Genomic DNA, 21628 nt, shown 5'->3' with positions numbered 1-21628 from the left:
CCGACGTGAAGAAACCTGTGGATGACTTCTTCAGAGACAACGATCTTTCGTGGGATATGGTTTCTGCAGTTTGTTCAGACGGAGTTGCAGTCATGCTGAGACGAAACTTTGGTTTTGGTGCGCTGGTGAAAGCCGATGCACCACACATCATTGTAACGCACTGTGTTCTGCACAGGCATGCGTTGCCAACAAAAACCTTGCCTTCAAAACTGACAGAAGTATTAAAAATTGTAGTGGAATGTGTGAACTTTGTGCGAAATAGTGCCCTAAAGCACCGCATCTTCAAAGAGCTGTGTAATGAAATGGGCTCTGAATTCGAGGTACTTCTGTACCATTCTAACGTTCGGTGGTTATCCCGGGGAAAGGTGCTGAATCGCGTTTTTGCCATGCGTGTGGAATTGGCCCTGTTTTTGCGAGAACACCAACACTGTCATGCAAATTGCTTTAAAAATCTGAGTTCATTCTTATTTTGGCGTACATGGCCTATATCTTCAATGCTCTCAATCATCTCAATCAACACATGCAGGACAGTGGAGTCAACATCATCGAAGAGGAAGAAAACCTGAAGGCTTTTCAAAAAAAAGCTACCATTATGGAAACGACGAAAAGAGAATGATAACTTCGCAAACTTTTTCCTGCTGGACGACTGTGTAAGTAAGATCGAAGATATGTCTGAAATCGAAGACATTTCTGTACCCGGGGAACTGAAGCAAGCAATTGCGATGCACTTAGATGAGCTCGCAAAGTCTTTCGTCGATATTTTCAACGGCTGTCTCATCCATGCTGGATATGACTCTCTGGTGGGGAAGTATCCGTCTTTTCAGAACAACAACGTTCTCAACGTTTTGATGTCACCAAATCGTAGCGTACCTTTTTATTGCTGAGAAAGTCCTTGAGATACTCATACCGTTTGTTATAACGTATCTTTACGAGCAATCCTTTGCGAGGATGGTAGACATAAAAACGAAGAAAAGGATCAGACTTTGTTGCGAAAATGATATGACAGTAACACTTGCCAAAGTGAAGCCGCGCATTTCTGAACTTGTCTCCGAAAGGCAATAGCAAAAGTCACATTGATTTGCAGTAATATTCATTGAGTTATGTTTTTGTTTGTGTGTGAAATTCATGTTTTGTTCTTTGAACACAGTGATATTGTGTGCAACTGACGCATGGTTCATTTTGTTCACTAATAAAATATCTACTTGTGTTTTAAATTGGAAAAAATCATATTTTATTTTTCCAATTACAAAGGGTTCAGTGAATGCAAGTACGAAAGTTCCGGGGTTCAGTACCTCTAGCAAGGTTAAGAACCACTGGTCTACAGGATTTCCCATTGATTCAGCAATATGTCTGAAGATTTATAACACCCAAACTTGAGTTTCAGTACTCGAAATGGGTAAAGCATATTTAACCATTATACACCTTTATGTTTAATAGCAAAATGCAAATAATCTTCAGAAATGCATAAATGATATCCAGGATTATTCTCTGGAATCGAGAGCCAACAACACACTGCTAAGGTAAAACTTTGTCTCAGTCAGTTTTACCTGATGGCAGCACACGCAATACAGCATTTGCACAATCATTCAACATCAAAGTGCAAATACAACCAATAGAGCAACATTATATGTTAGCACATATACATGTAACACTTTTAGGCCTATAACCATTACATTACGCAAACAATGTCACTATTTTAGTAATATTAATTCCACACACGTGTCAAGGATCAGAACGTTCAACATATAGAAAGAACAAGAAAATTCATCCAAATGTCTGTTTTGCTGGACCAGGAAATTATGCACTTCCAAGTCATACTCTTGCAACATTGTGATCCAGTGTGTAGTTATCCTTTCTAGGTTTTTAAATTTTCTTGAGCCACTCCAGCAATGCATGATCCATACAAATAATGAAGTTTCGACCAGATATGTTATGTTGCTAGTGTTTATGTATACTTGAGGTTTTTTCTTTAATGTGAACCATCTGCATACCGAAGCTATTAATGTATTATTATTGTGTACATACTGCGTGTACCACGCTACCGTGCGAATGTAACTGTACCAATGCTATTCCACTGCTGTGGTATCAGTTACCATTATAAGTGGACAATCTAATTCTGGTTACACTGATACTTGAGCTACAAATAAAGTTTATATTAACAATGAAGACATTGACACAAACTATATCCATAATAAATGTGTTGCAATTTTAGCGAGAATTAATAATGGTACAACAATCTTAAAAACTCGACCATAAGATATTGATAATCCAATGCAAAAGCAAAGAAACTACAAATGATTTTTTTGCCCAAGAGTTGAGGTGAACCTTATAATACTGTGATCTTTACATGGCCCATAGATACTTTATCTCTTCCCCACAATATGTCTGAAGATTTATAACACCCAAACTTGAGTTTCAGTACTCGAAATGGGTAAAGCATATTTAACCATTATACACCTTTATGTTTAATAGCAAAATGCAAATAATCTTCAGGAATGCATAAATGATATCCAGGATTATTCTCTGGAATCGAGAGCCAACAACACACTGCTAAGGTTTACTTCGTCTCAGTCAGTTTTACACATTGACACAAACTTGTTTCTGAAAGGCAACAACAAAAGTCACATTGATTTGCAATAAATATTCATTGTCAGGAAGTGGAAGAGCATAAACGTGGAGTCATCTCGTTAACCCATATAAAATCAACATAGAACTTTGACATAATTTCCTTCTTCCTGACAATCACTACTGGGGATGACCATAGACTCTTTGAAAGCTTCATAACCCCACTTTTTAACATTCAATGCATTTTAGCACTAAAACCCTAGTACTAAACCTCGTGGTGCAATTGTTTTATCAAATATGTGTCACTTGTATCAGTGCTATGACAGTTTGTAGTTGTTTACCCTAATTACTAGTAATAATACCCAACTTGGGCAATATTAGTTTTTGGAACTAAAGTGGCATTCGTCACAGCTTGTTGAAAATCCTCCAAAATCTGCTGAGCAGTTAGGTAGAACAAGTAGTTTTGCCTCATGAAGCAAAATATGGGTAGCTTACTCCAAAGTAACCACCATCCCACAACCAAAACACTTGATCGTTCTTCCTATCAGAGTGGCATCTGTATTGAAACGTAATTGGCAAAAATTAACGAGAAAACTTTAGAAGCCATAGTCACTCCTTCGATCAGGTTGGCCAGTGTTACAAAATTAGAATGTATTAGGGGCAATTTTCCACTAAGCTTAGCATGACGCAAGCACTTCAAGGAGACAACTTGGTTGAGATACAATCACTGCAATCCACATATTTCTCTCTTGACCTGTTTTAAGTTACAACCTCAAACCTAATCATCACTGATATTTCCTCCATAATGAGAAAAGTGTCGCTCACACCCTGATATGTTGCATTATCTTCTTTGTTAGTAGAGCCAAACCATGTCTTTATCACCATCAAATTGCTGTTCTCTTAAGTGTTCAGATAAATTAAGCACAAGACTGCTCGAACTCAACATCAAACATTCTACTGCTTTTCCTTGAGTCCAAGCATGCTAAGCAGTCCAGATCTTCTTTAGCCAGACTCTTGAACTTTGAGGAAGATATCAGTTTTACCTCATGCAGAAGGACTTGTTGTGGCATATCAGTCTTCAAGATATGATAGAGTAAGTCTGGTCAGGAATCCTTACTTCTATACATATATTACATCTATGTATTGAGCTGCAGAACAACCTCAGGTTTTCTTAAAACCAATTTTCACATTGGCAGCATCCTTATGGATAATCATGTTTACTAGTTAGTGTCCCTGTATTAGTTACTAGCAAAATAAGTTCGGTAATAAACTGGTCATCTTCCAATGGCACTTCAAGTTTCTTTTCAGCTGGTCTCGGACAAGTGTTACCAGATATAATGTTGAGTTGCTCTAGTCGGTGAATGTCTGAGAGTCCTGTAAAAACAGTTGCATTCAGTCTCAAGCACAACAAACGTCTTGTCTATTTATTTCATAAATTTTGTACAAGGCTATTCGAAGACTATTTGCACTATTCTTCCCAGATTTAAAGTGATAGAGTAGAGGAAAGACAGCTAACTCTACCCACTTCCAATCAAATAGTGGAAATTACCATTACTTAAAAAAAACCGACAGCTGAAAAGTCAAGATTTATTAATGGGATTTTATCTACAACTCTTAAGTACTAGATTGCAAGTCAATATGGTGGCCTTTAGTTGACCAAGTTTTCTGTGCATGTAAAGATTGATCTCTAGCTCTGGAGGCCACAGACTGTGGCAGTTCCTTTTCTTGAGTCTGCAGCTGCAATGTTAGGTAAAAGTTGTAGTTTGCAACATAATCTAATATCCAGAACAGGACTTTTCTATGATCAAATACACTTTAAGATTTTTGGTGATGAACTCTTCCTCAATATTATAAATCATTTTACTTTTAGAAGAAAAATTTCTGGTTCAAAAATACCTAAACTGAAAGTACAAGAAAGTTAAGAAGAGCACAACAGTAACGTGTGTGTACAAAACAGTTTACACATGCATTGCAACAGTGTTAAAGCAGGAAATTATGACGTAAGAATACATAAATATAAAGCTTCCATAGCACAAGGACTGAAAAAGCAAATAGGAATGTCTTTTCTAGTGTTTTATGTTGATGTACTACTGTAGATCTTAATATATATACTCATTTCATCATTGTATGCTGTTAGATGCCTATATACCTATATATATCTGCTTTTACGTTTGTCTCTGTTTATTCCTGCCTGACGGTAAGGGTAGTGTTTCACTTCTTTTTGTCTGTTCGTATGTTAACAGCATAACTCGAAACTTTTACATTGGATTTTGATAAAATATGTTTAAAAAAGACTAAACATCTCTCAAGTACTAATCAAAGAACATTCGATAAATGTACCTCAAAGGCCAAGAACATGCTGAAGGCCAGCCACTTTCGTTATAATTAAACTGTTACTCTCTCTTTCCTTAGGTTGTAACAAAACGTTAAGATAGTTCCAACACATTTAAACTGATATTGTTTTGATTCTCATGAATATTTGCAATATGTGCAACATTTTCACTTAAGTCAGACGCTGATATTAAAACTTTTGAAATGACACAAATAAAGGATACTCTCATATATATTGAAAGTGTTCACCTATATGTTTTATTTTTACAGAAGAATGGACTACCTGCCGCCGAGTGATAAATCATAAAACCAGACAGGTAAGTTCATGGATGATTCAGTCATCTCATGTTATTGTCATTGCAGTACTTCCACTCAACTTTAAAACGGAATAGCTGAGGAGTTCATTTTAATGTTTTGAATTTAGAGCAACATTCTAACTGTCGTCAAATACAAATTTACTTCCTGGCTTATTTGACTTGTTTTACATGTTCTACTCACAATCCCCTATAATCTGACTGAATACAATAAATGCATGTTTTGTTCATATTTGTACGAATGATTCATCAGATAGAAACACGAGTCCAGCGCCAGCTGGTGTATGAAGATGGCAAAATAATCGCTGACAGCGGACCGCAAATAACAACGAAGACGACAGAAGACAGTCGAACAGAGGAATCCGAAAATACAGAGGTAGGTATTCCTAGTGGAATTTTAAATGTTGAATAATATTTGCTCGTCAGTACTGAATAGCAATATAACAACATATTTTACCTATGTGTTTTTTCTTCTATATATACACCCTGTAAATTTTGTATTTGTAACGACTGTCGAATCACATGTGAAAGCCACAAAACTTGACAACGCTGCACTTAGAAAACTCATGTACTGCAGATGACAGCATAGTAACAAACATTATGAGGCACTTTATTAACGAAACCGTAACTTTACCATAATAATGGATACCTTTATACTTTAGTAAAAGTCCACCGATGGGTAAGCGGTAAGTCTACAGACTTTCAATGATAAAATCCGGGGTTAGAGTCTTCACTGTAGAAATAAATGGAAATTGCTCATTGTTTAGCTCTGCACAAAGAAAACATCAACAAATAATCCGTTATAATAAAGTGGAATGCATGTGCGTTTTGTTAATACAGTAAAACCTGTACAAGCCGGAAATATCAAATTTTGCAGCGTTATCTTAAGATTTCTCTTATAAAAGGCCCTCTATATGGTGGAACCTCATCCATCAACAAGTAGGATTAGAACCTGAGTAAGGCGGAAAAAATGTTTTTGATTAAATATTAATTTTTTATTTAATTAATAATTTATCTAAATATTAAAAATTCTTATTTAATTAATAATTTGTTTAAATATTAATAAATTCTTGTTTAATTAATAATTTGTTTAAATATTAATAAATTCTCGGACATTTTGTTACAGTAAATATTGGTTAAATATATTATGTTCTTTTTTCTGCCGTCATTATTTTTGCAGTTAAATTAGACTCATGATTTGTAGAAATATATTTATCTTTTAAATGCAATATTCTACTCTTTAAATAATTCTCACAAAAAAAATAAATTCCTATCTTCTCTAATTTTAAAATTTAGGGAAAATTTACCATAGGTAATAGGTAAAAGTGAAATTCTGAGCTGTTTTAAAAATATAAGGAAGAATCAACTTCCTGAAGAATGGAAAGCGAACAAAAAACCGTGGATGACAAGTGATATATTCGAGGATTTTTTTTACAAATTTAACAAAAGAATGGAACAAGAAAATAGGAATATTCTACTTTTCCTAGATAATGCAAATTGTCACCCAAATGTTCAAATTTCGTTTAGTCTTTCTATCTCTATGTACAACATCACTTCTACAGCCACGAGATAATGGAATTATATAGTGTATAAAATTGAAATACAGAAAATGGATGGTTCACCATGGACAACTGTAAGAGAGCACCTGAAATGACCGTGAAAATTGACGTGTTAGATGCAATTGCATTTTTAAGTCATTTAATCAAATGCATAAAAGATGAATGCGTAATAAAGTGCTTTCGAAACTGTGGATTTATTCTTGATAATGGCGGAGATTGTGGAAAAGTTATTTGTTATGATGATTCTAGTGATCCAAACTCTGATTGAGAAGACTGATGCAGATGATTCTGTGAACGCGGAAAGTTTTGTAAACGTTGACAAGAATGTTTTAACAGAAGCTGATGAAATTGATTTAAAATCTATAATAGAATCGCAAGATGATAACAGTGTGAGAGATGAACAAAATGGAAGAGATAGTGAGGAAATAGAAATAACTACTTCATCGCAAGTGGTAAGTTATATTAACGCTATCAAATTGTATGCAAAATGAAGGGGAAAAATAAACTTCATGAAAAGGCCGTAGAACTGGCGTTCTCTTTTAACCGCATGAGAAAGCCCATTAAAAAAAAACGAAACAGTTGAAATTGTACACTTTCTTCAAATAAATTTCATTACAATTTTGTGTACATGTGTTTATTTTGAATGTCTATTTTTGTTCTTATTGTAATAAATATAGCATAAACAGTATAATAACTTTATTCACAAACTTCTTACTTTCCTCGAGTCAAGCAAGTATAACGTTCCGCTCAAAAATTATATATAATTAAGAAAATGTATGTTCACTATGTCTAAACCGGAAATTTTACTCGGTCCCGTGCGATTCCGCCTTAGACAGGTTTTACTGTATATATATATATATATGTTTGCATAGAATATATGATATACAAAATATTATAATTAATGTTATTTCCTCGGAAGAGGCTGAAGACCGCCTGGAGGGATCACCTGCACGGCAGTGTATTATCTGTCAACCACTGTCTGCAGCTGGTCGTAGACATACTAATCCCATGGTAACAATTACAAAATGCAAAAACAAGTTCAGTTATAGGTTTTAAGATCTTTAATCTAAATCAGAGAAAATATTGAAGTAATATAACGGAACAACAACACGTTTCCGTATAATTCGATAACGAGCAATATAGCATTCCAAACTCCACTCATAAAATCAAAGTTCAAAAAACATGATAGAAAAATAAAACTAATTTACCTACGTATATTTCATAAAATGATAGTTACATTGGGTAAAAATAATAATTTTCTCTGTTACTAAAAAACGTGCTAGTAGCATGACGTTACTGATTCTAAAAATGTTGAAAGGTAATGATCACCTCTAGTTTTCAAGTTATTGAATTAGTCAAATATTCTTGTATATGGTGAAAATAAATTTTTCTTTAATAACTATCTATTCAATGCAAATTACATTTAAGAATGTTCAAAACGCAATATATAATAACAATTTCAGTTTAAAAAACAGTGGGTATAATAAGATTATATACAGAAAATACATTCAGGCTATGTGCAAAACATTCATTACAGTATTATTTTTTATTACAAAACACCTGCTTCACTTTATGTGCCTTTTGTAACTGAGACTGAGAAGACGTTGTACGAATCAACAGTAATCTTCTATCATCACAAGTTTACATCGTCCTTGATGTTACTCTTCCACTGAAGAAATTCCTTGGTGGAAGCGCTTACCATGCTTATTGCTCACTGTTCATTAAGAAAAAAGTTTAAATGGAAGTGTAAGAAGTGCATCTTTAATGACATCCAAGATCCCATCACAGCATAGTTTTCATTTCTGTGATTTCCAAGTAAATTTTTGACGGCAAGTTTGAATGATTTCCAGGCAGCAAGTTCTTTCTGATTAAGCACTGTTTTAAAATCCTCATCTATTAGCACTTCCCGAATGTGTTACTCACAAAGATACCTTCTTTTACTTTTGCTTAATGGTTATTTGAAAACTTGTCAGACAGTTATCTGAAACCGTAACCATCTTTGTTCACTCCTTCCACAACATTCTTATTGAGTCGCAGTTTAATATGAAGTGGGGACAGAAACACATTTTGAGGATTCACTAAAGGTTGATACCTGATATTCTGTTTCCCTACTTTATAATTCTCTCTCTCACTGGCCATTCCTTCTTTGTGAAATTATTTTTATCATCTCGGCTGTCCCAAAGACAAAAAAATACAAAACAATAACAGTGTTGGTATGCCCAATCTGGAGGCCTACCAGGAGTGCATAACTTAATTACCACATATCTTGGCCCGGCATGGCCAAGCGTATTGAGACGTGCGACTCGTAATCTGAGGGTCGCGGGTTCGCATCCCCGTCGCGCCAAACATGCTCGCCCTTTCAGCCGTGGGGGCGTTATAATGTTACGGTGAATCCCACTATTTGTTGGTAAAAGAGTAGCCCAAGAGTTGGCGGTGGGTGGTGATGACTAGCTGCCTTCCCTCTAGTTTTACACTGCTAAATTAGGGACGGCTAGCACAGATAGCCCTCAAGTAGCTTTGTGCGAAATTCAAAAACAAACAAACCACATATCTTCTACCTATAGTGACCAACATTTGATGGCCTCAAGTATAATCTGCATTCTTTGATAAGGTTCTTTCATATTCACAGCATGAGCAACAGGAATCGATTATTTAGTGTTCCCATTGCGCAAAACTACAGCTTTCACACTTACTTTAGATGAGTTGATAAACAAATATCCATTCTTGAGGATTATATTAAGTACATAATTATTTCATTAATTCACCAACATTTATACAGAAACACGAAGTATCTTACATTCTACAGTGAGAAGCAAGACTTTGTTGGTGACTTCAGTAAATCAAAACTCTTGTTCCTGGAGCTAATAAATTACATCGCGGTACACAAGAGACAAGAAGCTCCTCATGCTGTTTTAATATAAACAAGTCATGAATCACATCATTTAGCTCTTCTTGTGTGGTCAAATAAGACAGTTGAGGTGCCACAGGAATAGAATTACGAGATGAAGATGGTTTACTGTCTTCCTTACAGGATAACTATTCTGTTTCCCAATTTGTTAGTGGATGTGGTAATGAAAGAACATCCACATGAGGTACTTGTTTCATTACAAACGTGTTGGCCCGGCATGGCCAGGTGGTTAAGGCACTCGACTCGTAATCTGAGGGTCGCGGGTTCAAATCCCCGTCACATCAAATATGCTCGCCCTTTCAGCCGTGGGTGCGTTATTATGTGACGGTGAATCCCACTATTCGTTGGTAAAAGAGTAGCCCAAGAGTTGGCGGTGGGTGGTGATGACTAGCTACCTTCCCTCTAGTCTTACACTGCTAAATTAGGGACGGCTAGCGCAGATATCCCTGGTGTAGCTTTGCGCGAAATTCAAAACAAACAAACCACTACAAACGCAATATCCAGCTATTTAATAGATTGCTTAGTTTTACCTGGATATCCTGAAACACTAGTCATACAAAAATAACAGTCAGTTAGATAATATTTGGGCTCACACCATATAATGGGAACTGCAAATAGCATATTTACTATCCTCTTACTCAGCCACTGGGTCAAGCCAGGCGTGCGAATTGTACAAAATACATGCAGAGCCCAGTGCTTTCGTTGGTCACCAGTGTTACACCAGAATAAGCGGTAGTAAGCTACCTTTACCTTGTGTGTGATGCTCTTCCTTCGTGAAACTGTAACATATTTTTACAAATGTAGCAGAAATGGTTTGGGTTATTTTTTGCGCTTTCGTACTTTTTTTCAAATGGAAAAAAACCCAGCATTTCAATTATTTTTAATATAAAAACATTATGTTTACAGAATTATAGTTTAAAAGTTTTGTAGAATTTGATTATACAGTAAGCATGATGTGAAGAAGAAAATCGGACTATTTTTGAATACGCATGGAGCGAAGCAAAGTGACCAGCTGGGTAAGTGAAAGGCAACTGAGAGACAGGCGTTTGGCTCCGCTCCTTTTACATTCACATGAGGGACTTTTCAAAAGTTCTTCTAGCGAATTGAGCACGTGAGAGTTTCATGATTTCCGGGTGAAGCAAAAATATGGGAATACAGCGAAAGTGTTGCAATTCGCTATATCGAGAACAAACAGCATGTATGAACAACGTATTTAGAATACAATACAGTCAATGTCTGAAGTTATCAAAAATATATACAGCTCTTACCTTTTAAACTGTCCAAGTAAACGTAAGGTCACAGCATAAATCTGTTGTACTGAGTTGATTAGATGTTATTTCACATAGTGCTGACAAAATGTAAGATATTATAATGACTTTTCTTTATACATTATTGAAATCAGCGCCACCTTAAAATTACCCGGAATCACATTTTTTATTCAAAAATTCAACTTTTTTATCCAGTATTCTTTAATAATAAATAATTGTTGGAGCAAAAAGGTACTTCCTGATAATTAACACTTTATTTCTGAAAGCAAGGTTTTATTTTTATGTATTCTACTAGGTGGATATTTTTGGTATCAAAATTTATGGTCATAGGTGTTAGTGTAAATTGTAGTTTCAGTCTTCCAGTGACAAAAATCGAGATTATAAGTAATATTTATCCTGCAATGGTACGTTCTACATACCAAATGTCCCGGCATGGCCACGTGATTAAGGCACTCGACTCGTAATCCGGGGGTCGCTGGTTCGAATCCCCGTTCCACCAAACATGCTCACCCTTTCAGCCGTGGGGGCGTTATAATGTTACGATCAATCTCACTATTCGTTGGTGAAAGAGTAGCCCAAGAGTTGGCAGTGGGTGGTGATGACTAGTTGCCTTCCCTCTAGTCTTACACTGCAAAATTAGGGACCGCTAGCATAGACAACCATCGTGTAGCTTTGCGCGAAATTCAAAACAGACCGTATCAAAATTTCAAGTAATAAGGATTAGTACATCCTGCAAGTTAGTATATTTTAATATTAAAAATTAAGATCATATGTTTTGTATCGACATGTTCAGACCGTGACCTAACAGGTATTGAAAATGGGTTTGAACATCAATCATAAGTTATTTACAAATCACTATTTTAAACCTATAAGGTTCTTTTACAAGTCTTGAAACTAACATTTAAGAATTATTATATTACTTCAAATGATGACAGTTTTATCGTGTTTATTAAATGCCTGCCATGTGTATTTTCACTTTACAACTAGCGTACAAATCTTGGAGATGACGCTGGATTCGAAATTGTACCCGGTACGTCTTGTGTTATCAGTGAGAAAACTGAAACTCATCAGATTATGAAAGAAAACAAGGAAGAAAACATGCAGTTGCATAATGAAACATTTCATGAGCTTACGGGCTCGGTAAGTACTAAGAGTTCACGATTTAGTCATATCAGTTTAACACCTACCACAAGAACCAGCCCAAAAACGTTTAGTATTAAGCCTAGGGGAATCACTCCGGAAATCAGTGATTTAGGGTTGTTTTGATAGATCTTGATGAATGAAGCTCACCACAATTTATAAAACAAATATAAGTTAAATATTAATGAAAAGATGACTTGATGAAATCCATATGGATTAGAAATCATTTTCTAATGCTTCGTGCATCTGCTTTAACTTCAACACTGCATTTTTGGTCTCTACTGTGTACCATACGTTCCACAAAATACTGAAACTAATTATTTCTTATATACGATTCGAATCCCCCTTTTGAAGTTAACGATACTATTGTGCCAGTTTTTATGTTTCGTTCTCAATGCAGTAATCAATTGACGAATCTCCGATTCAGTAGATATATCAAATCGATTGCAATATCTTCAAATAAGTTCTGACCTAGACCAACGGTTTAGCTTAATCGCTGCATTTAAACCACTCAAGAATGTTACATTGTTACATCATTTTACTTTACATTTACAAGTTAACTTCTCCATGTTGGCTCTCATGGTCTCAGATCAGGTCATGGGTTTGGTCCAGCGACCGAGACCTCGAAAGTGGTCCCAAATGCCTTCTTTTTGTCCAATTGAAACAATCCCAACTTTTTCTGAATGACTTATTTTTTGGATCCACCTCAAGATGCAAGGCTGGCTCGTGCGGCAGGTGTTAAATTATTTTATGATCCTGTTCATAAATAAAATATAGTTCGAAAGTTTAAGGAAACTTTAAATGTACACTGTTGTTAATTTCCATATAAACCACAAATTTGCTGCACACTGTATATTTCGAAAATAAGACTAATCACTAATACTCGTCCCCTGCTGGTATAGCAGTAAGTCTACGGATTTACAACGCTAAAATCAGGGGTTCGATTCCCCTCGGTGGACTCAGCAGATAGTTCGAAGTAGCTTTGCTATAAGGAAACACAGATTAATACTTAGCATTAAGATAATAAAACCAATAAATAATTAGCAGTCAAAAATATATTGTGTTATTTATCCTTATAATATTTTTAAATTGTAAGTAACAATCAAAATAATAATTACAATGGATCTACTTAATCTAGTTGATACCAAAACAGTTGTTATTCATGCAAGTTATTCTGTCGTATCCCAATTGGCCTGATGAACAGGGGTGTTTATCGAAATACCTTGTCAGCTCTGGATATGGCATATATAGTGTGGTTGACATATTATTACTTATTCAAGTTACTTTCACTTGTAAGTTCTTAAATTACATATTCATAAGAGATAACTTTTATTGGGTAAGTCTCACTAAAGCACTCGATGGCAATGCCTTTTAAAACATTATATTAATGATTCAAATTCACAAACTTGCTTAAACAATAACACATTTAACACAAATAATGAAACATTTAACACTAATGACACTTTATTTTATACTCAATATTAAGTTCTAAAATGTAAATAAATAACATTAAACACTGTGATACGTTTCAAACCCACAAATAAAGCTAATGAATAATATTCAACAAGCACTCAGTGACACTGAATTATAAACACTGCTTTACGTTTCACGTAATATTCACCAAATCACCTAGTAGTAACTTTAAATAAGTTTGCAATCATGTTTAAGCAAACAAATAGTAAAAATATTAACCAAAGATTTTCTTACTCCTTATAATTCTGTAATAAGTTTTTTTGATGACCGAGTTAATAGAAGTCTCTATAGTAACCATAGATACAGATGTTTTACATTGTTTTCTCCTTAGAGATTGGATAATACAGCTGATAAACGTTAACTTCGTAGGGGCTCTTTAAAAAGCACGTTTTGTGAACTCTCTAATATTACTAAAATTCAAAAACTTAATATATTTTAATACATACGAAGGTCTCCTTGATAAATAAATCATCACTGTGTATGAGCCTTAAACCGCATTTAGGGTTTGAAAAATATTGTTTGAAGAGAAAATTATAGAATAAAAAAAACCCATTAAAATGTAGTTTATCTATATCTATTATAGTTTTACCTCTGAAAAGATTAATCACTCTGAAACATCTTTTTAAAACTTCTAAGAATTCTTTACATTTCATCATTTCATGTTAATATTGTGTTTTGACATTCAATGAGTTACGTTTCATCCTAGCTAAGACGTTGCGAATATATATGAAAAGTTATCAAATAAAACCATCACTAAAGAACTACGTAAGCAATAAAGAAATACATTTTACAAGCTGAAATTTTTTTAATGCTTTGTTACTAGGAATTTCATCAGAGGGCGCTGATAAGTCCAGATAATGCTTTGTCTATCGTAACTAACGACATTGAAAATAGCCAGTCCTATCCAGGAAAAATTGTCCATTACTCCTGTCGCTCAAATAAAGTCACAGACAAAGAAGAGGTCAAAGAAGTGTCTGAGCTGAAAGACGGCGAGCTGACCACTGAAACTACTCGAACACATCATCATGAAGAACAGGAAGATGATGAAGTACCAGAGAACGCGGTAGACGAGGCAACTCTTCCAGAGATTTTCAAAGAAACAACAAAAAATATCGAATACTATAAAAATGATGGTGAATTTGAAAATTTAAGTGAAAATATACAGTGTGAAAGAGACAAGAACATGATTCGAGAAACTTTTCCATGCGAGAGAGACCCAGTAGTATGGAAAACATTAGGTGTTAATGAGGAAGACACTATTAGAAATAGTGAAACCACCCGTTGGTTAGAAAACTACTTTGGCTCAGAAAGCGGAGGTAACATAACTGAACCGAATAGAACCAAAGCTGGTGGAAATGTAATTAAGATTCATATGACTAGTACACCGCGACTTGTCTCGAGGGACAAACCACAGCTCGAATATCGGGAAAAGCGGCCTTATAATAATAATTTAAATGGAGTAAAGGAATCACAATTTAGTCCCCAGATAATTACCGAGGTTGGTTCTTCTCCGTCTTCTCCTTTACTACAGCCTACATCTCAGTTAAACTGGAGAAAATTTTCTAAATCTCCTGCAACCCCCTTAAAACATACTTCTGTAATACAGACGAATGAAATAGTCTCTAAAATACCTCCAAAAACATACTACTTGGGCAACGATGGCACATACAAACAACATTATAAGCAACCCCTGAAAAAACAATCAACTCGTTGGAAATCAACACCTTCCATCATGAATGATTTTTATCTAGGCTTAAAGAACGAAGAAGAACATAAGGTTCATCAAGAAAGAGCCTGTCGTCCACAGGATCAATCTCCAGAAGGATCCGTTCAAAGATCTCATTATGAGATGAAAAATCATAAAATATTTACATCGTGCAACAGTTCAAAGACTTCAAAAGAGGCCTGTTTTCGCGGAGAGGATGCCTCAGTTTCTCAGACTCTTCCTAGACGTACGAAATTAATTGAAGACAGGCAATACAATAGAATATACAATACCCCTGAAGTACAAAAGGAACGCAAAAATCAGAACAAAAATGATATTTGCGTTCAGGTAGATTTGTCAGATGAGGAAAATCGACCTTCAACATACACTAGAAAGGCTTTCCCATCTCCAGTTCGTGGTTCCAGGAGGCGATCTCCTTCTCCAGTTTATACTTCTTTTAACCTGAACGCAAAAACTTTGACAAAGCCTTCTGGCGAAACATCATCTTCCAAAGCAAGCAAACCAAACAGTCGTGCTCCTGGACTTAAAGTTTCGTCCTCTAAATCACCAGCTCAAACGTTCTATTTTGGAGACGAAAACGACGTTGGCTACCAAACCATTAAGAGAAAACAAGATGGACCAAATCGTCAAGTCAATTCTTATGGTACTAACCGGCGGTACTTAAACCAGACTCCTTTCATCAACAACGAGTACAACTATGAAAGTGATTACAGTCCTAGTTACCACGAAGGGCTTCATACAATAGAAAAAAGGTGTTAGTTTAGCTCAACGACGACCTGACTTCAATAGAGGCATGGGTGATGTAAGAGAATCATTGGTTCAAGATTCTGACTATCGCATACGACAAGTTTTTAAAAAATACTCCAAAAAGAACTTGCCTAGAACTACAAAAGCCGATGAAACGCATAATCAACGTCTTCGATCTTTAAATAATCACAGTGAAACCTATACAAAGGATAGTTATGTGAATCAAAAGAAAAGTCAATGCCAAGACGTCATTTGCAATAACATCAACACGTCTATCACTTCTCAAGAGAATCATTCAGGGCCCGAAATACAACGTCATCGCTTTTTTGCGAAACCATTTAGACTCCAGTGAACCAGACCTCACGTCCTTTTCAGATGAATCCAGTGGGTACAGGGAAAGCAGCAGCAACAGAACAACTAGAGATGTGCCGCCACTCTTACCTAAAAATTTAAGTAGTCTTTCTTCTTCTACCTTGTCTAGCCCAGTACCTCGTCTCATTAAAATTAGCCAGTTGGGAAATTATGAAGTCTCTTTAACCCCATCTCCTCCTCATTCTCCATCAGTATCTTTGCACAATTCCACTCTTAACCCACCCCATGAAAGTTTGTTTAGAAACAGTTCAACACCCAAAATGAGATCAGATAGTAAATCGAGTGGCTATTCCTCGAAAGTCAGTAGCCAAACTCCAACCGTGTTTCCATTATCACCTTTTTCAGCATTATCCAGTCCTCTAGAGATGAAAACTATGTCAAACCGTAATCAAGCCAAGTGGTCTAAACAAGACATTGATGGCCTCCCAGTGTGAATAAGAGATAATAATAGTTTATACGAGTCCTGAAAAGATCAACATATTGGGTAGTGTAGGAAGTCTAATTTCAGTCTCAATAATGGGTCGGTTTTCCTGTTTGTTGATGTATCTCGGTAAATTTTGCGTCACTCTACTAGATTTTTTGCACGAGTTCTGCTTGTTCAAATTTTCTTTAATAATACGATGTTGATTAGTCAAGTCAAAACTGTAGTAGTATTTTCTTGTTGAGGTAAGGGCAGACAGAACACGCTAAGAAAAACTCTAGGAGAAATTGAAGACAAAACTTTTCAAACAAAGACAAGGGTGATCTTTTATTTTTATTTTGCAAACAGTTATATATATGGTTCATTGGGCATTGATAAATATATCAGTGTTAGTGGTAATACATTCAACAAAGTATATCAAGACATGTAAAGTCAATGTGGCTTTTCTTGTATAGATCTAGGAAACTGTTTTATGTTCGTCTTACCACAAGCCGGACAATAGGCCATCCATGTTGTGTATGCCGCAGGGATCTAACCTCGAATTACAGTAATTTAAGCTCTCAGGCTTGTCATTGAGCCACCGGTATCTGTCTTAAATTATTTTGCAGCGAACATGTCTACCATACTCCCTCACTTTGAAACATGATGTCACGCATAGCTTTCCATCAAAAAGTAATTTCATGTATTCTGATAAAATAAGATTTAATATTCTAGCTGTTTTGTAAATTATCCAATAAAATATTAGTTGCAGCAAATTGGATTTTATTAAATTACTGACTTAACTGGTAAAGCTCTCACATTATCACATGCATCTACAAGTTTCGTAAAATAAAAGGTTTATAATAAAAATGTATGATCTCAAATAAGTACGTGGCTGTTTATATAGCAATATATTTATCCGATTTGCAAAAACTGTAAAATATTCTAATATGCTTATCCGATTTGCGTGGATTTTTAAATGTTGATACTAGACTTATCAGAATTGCATTGATTTCGAAATGTTATTAGAAGTTTACCCAAGTTGTGTACACTACAGAATGTTGGTCCATCACATTTGAGAAGAAAATATCTTCAATGTATTTTGTATTATCAAAGCCATTGTTGAAAAATGTGGTTTCGTACTTTTGTCCTCTGTGTACTCAGTGGCCAACTTTACGAGTGTTTAAGTACGTGTTAGCGCAACAACAAAAAATTACAGCGTTTCAAAAGTACTTGATTTGACAAGTTGTTCGTGCTTATATTCACCTTAGAACCTTGTATTGTTATTATGAGTTTAATGGATGTTAATGCAGGTAAATAACATTTGGTTGTTAACAAATTGTTTTCACATTTTATGTCGAAAATTTGGATTTTAAAAATTGAACTATTTGTCACTTATTTTTGGTTTTCGCTCTTTTAATTACGATATAAACTTGAGTCTGAAGAATAGTGAACTTTTTAAAATAGTTTATTAAATCATAAATCTACTAAAGTTTGGACTAGAAAACTAGTTATTATTTCTTCTATGGAAACAGTTTAAGAGCATAGTTTTGATTACATGTATATTTTTTATCTTTTTTACTGTTATTTAAATTAGATACTATTCTTGACTACTATAAAAGTAGATATTTAGCATGTTTGACACTTAATGGTAGAAAATTTAAAGTAATATTTAATTTTTCAAACATCCACCATCTATACAGAAGGAAACTCTACGTAATTTTTAATAAGTTTGTAACTTCTTTTTCTTCTTTTTGTTGTTAAGACTGCGAAACCAGGAGAATAATTTAATAATCATGCCTGATATTTCAATTTTCTTTATATCCCAGTGAAATTAATTTATAAAATACTACCATTGCTACTTAAACATTTATTAATATGTTTTTATGCGTTTATAATGTAAATCGCAGCTAAAATTGTTAATTTTATATTTTCAAAGCCAGCAATTCTCAAATTTTCCTTTTATTCACAAGCCATAGTTGAATGAGAAATATTTATTAATCGGAAACTTTGTACAAATGTACTTCGCTTTATAGTGTATCCCCTGGTGGGACAGCAGTAAGTCCACAAACTTACAACACTAGAATTTGGGATTCGAGTACCTGGGTTGGACACAGTAGATACTCAACGTGGCTTTTTTGTATGTAAAACAAACACTATATTCCACATAAGAGTGCTACAGCAGTTTCATCTACAAGAGATACATAATGTTTAATACCCAATTAATTATTACCTTCGAGCTCTATTATTTTGGCTCTCATCTTAATAATAGTAATTTGTCAGTTTTATTGACTTAAGAGTCTTCGGTAAGAAACGAACACAATAGTCACGTGTCATTAATTTGGATTGTAGGTAAATGCATATGTTGCTGTTGTGTAGAGATAATTTGCTAAGTAAAAGTAGAAATTTCAGCCGTTTTATTTACAGAATCATTACAGAAATAAGTTTCTCTCTATGTGGCATATAACGAACATTGTTTGTACATAACAAGCTTTAATATCAAATGGAGATTAAAGATGGAACACTGGCCAGGCGGTTAGGGTGCTCGATTCATAATCGGAGAGCCGCGGGTTCGAATCCCCGTCGCACAAAACATGCTCAGCCTTTCATCGGTGGAATCAATATAATATGACGGTCAATCTCACTATTTGTTGATAAAAGAGTAGCCCAAGAGTTGGCGTGGGTAGTCTTACACTGCTAGATTATGGACAGCTAACGCAGATACCCCTTGTATAGCTTCGCGCGAAAGTCAAAAAACAAAAACATGGTGCATCTGTGTGATATGGTATGGTGATCTGCACTTAAGTACACGATCACTTGTTATTATGTTTTTACTATAGATTATCTATCTGATACAAATTTACTAACATCCTGGGCTAAGCATAGCCTAACGGTTAGCATGCCGAACTAAACATCTTAGGGTCCATGGCTCGCGTCCAATTACTACAGAAATGTGCTCAGCACTTTGAAGCCGTTAGTGCGTTAATAGAATAAGGGTCAAATCACAGTTGGAATAGCCGAAGATCTGGCAGTGCCCAATATTGTGTAGTTGCTTTATTTTTGGTCTATCAGTTCAAAATAAGGGCAGTAAGTATAGATAGCCCACATATAGATTTCAACGAATTTTCAAACTAAACAAACGCTGTTTCATTTCCTTATCTTTTGCTGTCATCCAAAAAAAATAGTCTTTGGTAAAGGATCCAAAGCTAGATTTTTTTCCTGTTGAAAGGAAAAGCCACTCAATTGTACCCCTGTCTTTCAACGAGAATATCTAAACGACTTCTCACGCCTATATTATAAGCAGTCTTTATGGATAATGGTGTTGCCACCTACGTTAAAAATAATGTGTGAACCTGTACACACACACAAGACTATGAAATAACAGCGAAAAGCAAACTGAAGATCTACGCGCGGCGCAAACACTTCAATCAAACTTCCGCCAGGGAAGGTTGCAATTTTGTAGGGCAATGTTTTGGTTAATGGTAATAACTTTTTCATCGATATAAATTTTAATCTTTCAAATATTTCATGCGTTTTGGGTTCTGTTTTTTGTTGTTGTTGTTTTACATTCACTACAACTTTCTGTTAAAAAAATGCAAAATAACCGATTTAGAATTAGGAAAAAAAAATGTTCAACAACAAATAGCTTCGAAAATTTTTTGGCTGTTTTTCTCGTGAAAAATTCAAGAATCCAGGCCATTGTTTCAGATAAAAAAAATCAATCTGCTTTTGGGGAAGGTTCAGAACCTTTGTCACGATATTAATGCAAGGCAAATTTAAACCCCTTCGTATGTGGGTAATTACTTTCGATCTATAGGTATCTCCTCTGCTGTTACGTTATTTTTGTATATTATATACGTTACGAATTTCTTTTCTTCTTCACCACAGGTAAAATTGAAAGGATAATCTGTGACGTAGAATCCTAATGCATTCCCTGATTGGCTGTACTCTCTGATGTAAACTGTTGTTTTGTCTATTCAAAGCTCATCAACATAGCTTGGGTCAGCAAATCAATGAAATACAATTAGGCCTTTTATAATGGTAATGCGAATATAAGACTTAGAGTTTTTGAATCCTTTTTAATTAACTGTAAAATAGCTTAAGTTACTTTTGGTTATTATATGGTGAATTAAAAACGACTAAAAATTTTCAGATTTATATATTGTTGTAGAAATTAATGCATATTTTTTACTTACGCGCTACCCACTTGCACAACTGTACGTTTGCGGACTTATAACGCTAGAAATCGTGTTTCGATACCGCGATAAGCATGGATAACCCACTGTGTAGCTTAACTACAACAATTCTACTTGTGAACTCTAGCTGTGAAATAAACAACTTAATAGAGAGTAAATATATTAAGCATAAATGTTGAAGTTAAAAAAAAATATATAAGCCCGAATCATAATCTTAAGCCTCTAACGATTTTTATAATGAAACATCTTAAAATACTTTAAGAAAGCTAAATCTTAACTTTCGTATTTGACCAAATGCAATTTTATTTTGTAAGTATCTTAAAACAATAAAAATGAATGGAAATAAAAGAAGAAATTCATTTTATGTCTCTGCTGTTTATTTACAGATGATTTGACAGTTCTGGCATTAACTGTTTCAACACAGAATAATTTCAGGAACTGTTAATACAAGCTTTCATTAATATTCATTACCCTTATCTATTATTGAATAAATGACTACTCACAATTCTTAAAATGGTTGCTGCCACTTCAACTAGATTATGTGAATGACACTAGACGAAGCCACATAAATGTTACTTCCACTTTGCCCCTTGTAAAGAAAGATCAATTTTTCAAAACCAGTCAGATTA

At 34.8% G+C, this 21628-nt stretch overlaps 1 protein-coding gene across 8 annotated transcripts in view; it reads left to right on the top strand.

The window, feature by feature from the left end:
• LOC143244577 (uncharacterized) overlaps positions 1-21358 on the top strand; it is a 66591-nt gene extending 45233 nt beyond the window's left edge. For all 8 annotated transcript variants that reach the window (XM_076489512.1, XM_076489511.1, XM_076489509.1 and 5 more), the window contains 4 exons: positions 5167-5213; positions 5464-5586; positions 11933-12085; positions 14382-21358. In XM_076489512.1, coding sequence (XP_076345627.1) covers positions 12020-12085; positions 14382-16043 — 1728 coding nt within the window. In that variant the 5' untranslated portion in view covers positions 5167-5213; positions 5464-5586; positions 11933-12019 and the 3' untranslated portion in view covers positions 16044-21358. The remainder of the gene's footprint in view (positions 1-5166; positions 5214-5463; positions 5587-11932; positions 12086-14381) is intronic.
• The last annotated feature ends 270 nt before the right edge of the window (positions 21359-21628 follow it).

Source organism: Tachypleus tridentatus, chromosome 2, assembly GCF_004210375.1.
Source record: "Tachypleus tridentatus isolate NWPU-2018 chromosome 2, ASM421037v1, whole genome shotgun sequence".
Taxonomy (NCBI): Eukaryota; Metazoa; Arthropoda; class Merostomata; order Xiphosura; family Limulidae; genus Tachypleus; species Tachypleus tridentatus.
The sequence above is the reverse complement of the archived record's forward strand: the minus strand, read 5'-3'. Positions and strand labels throughout refer to the sequence as shown.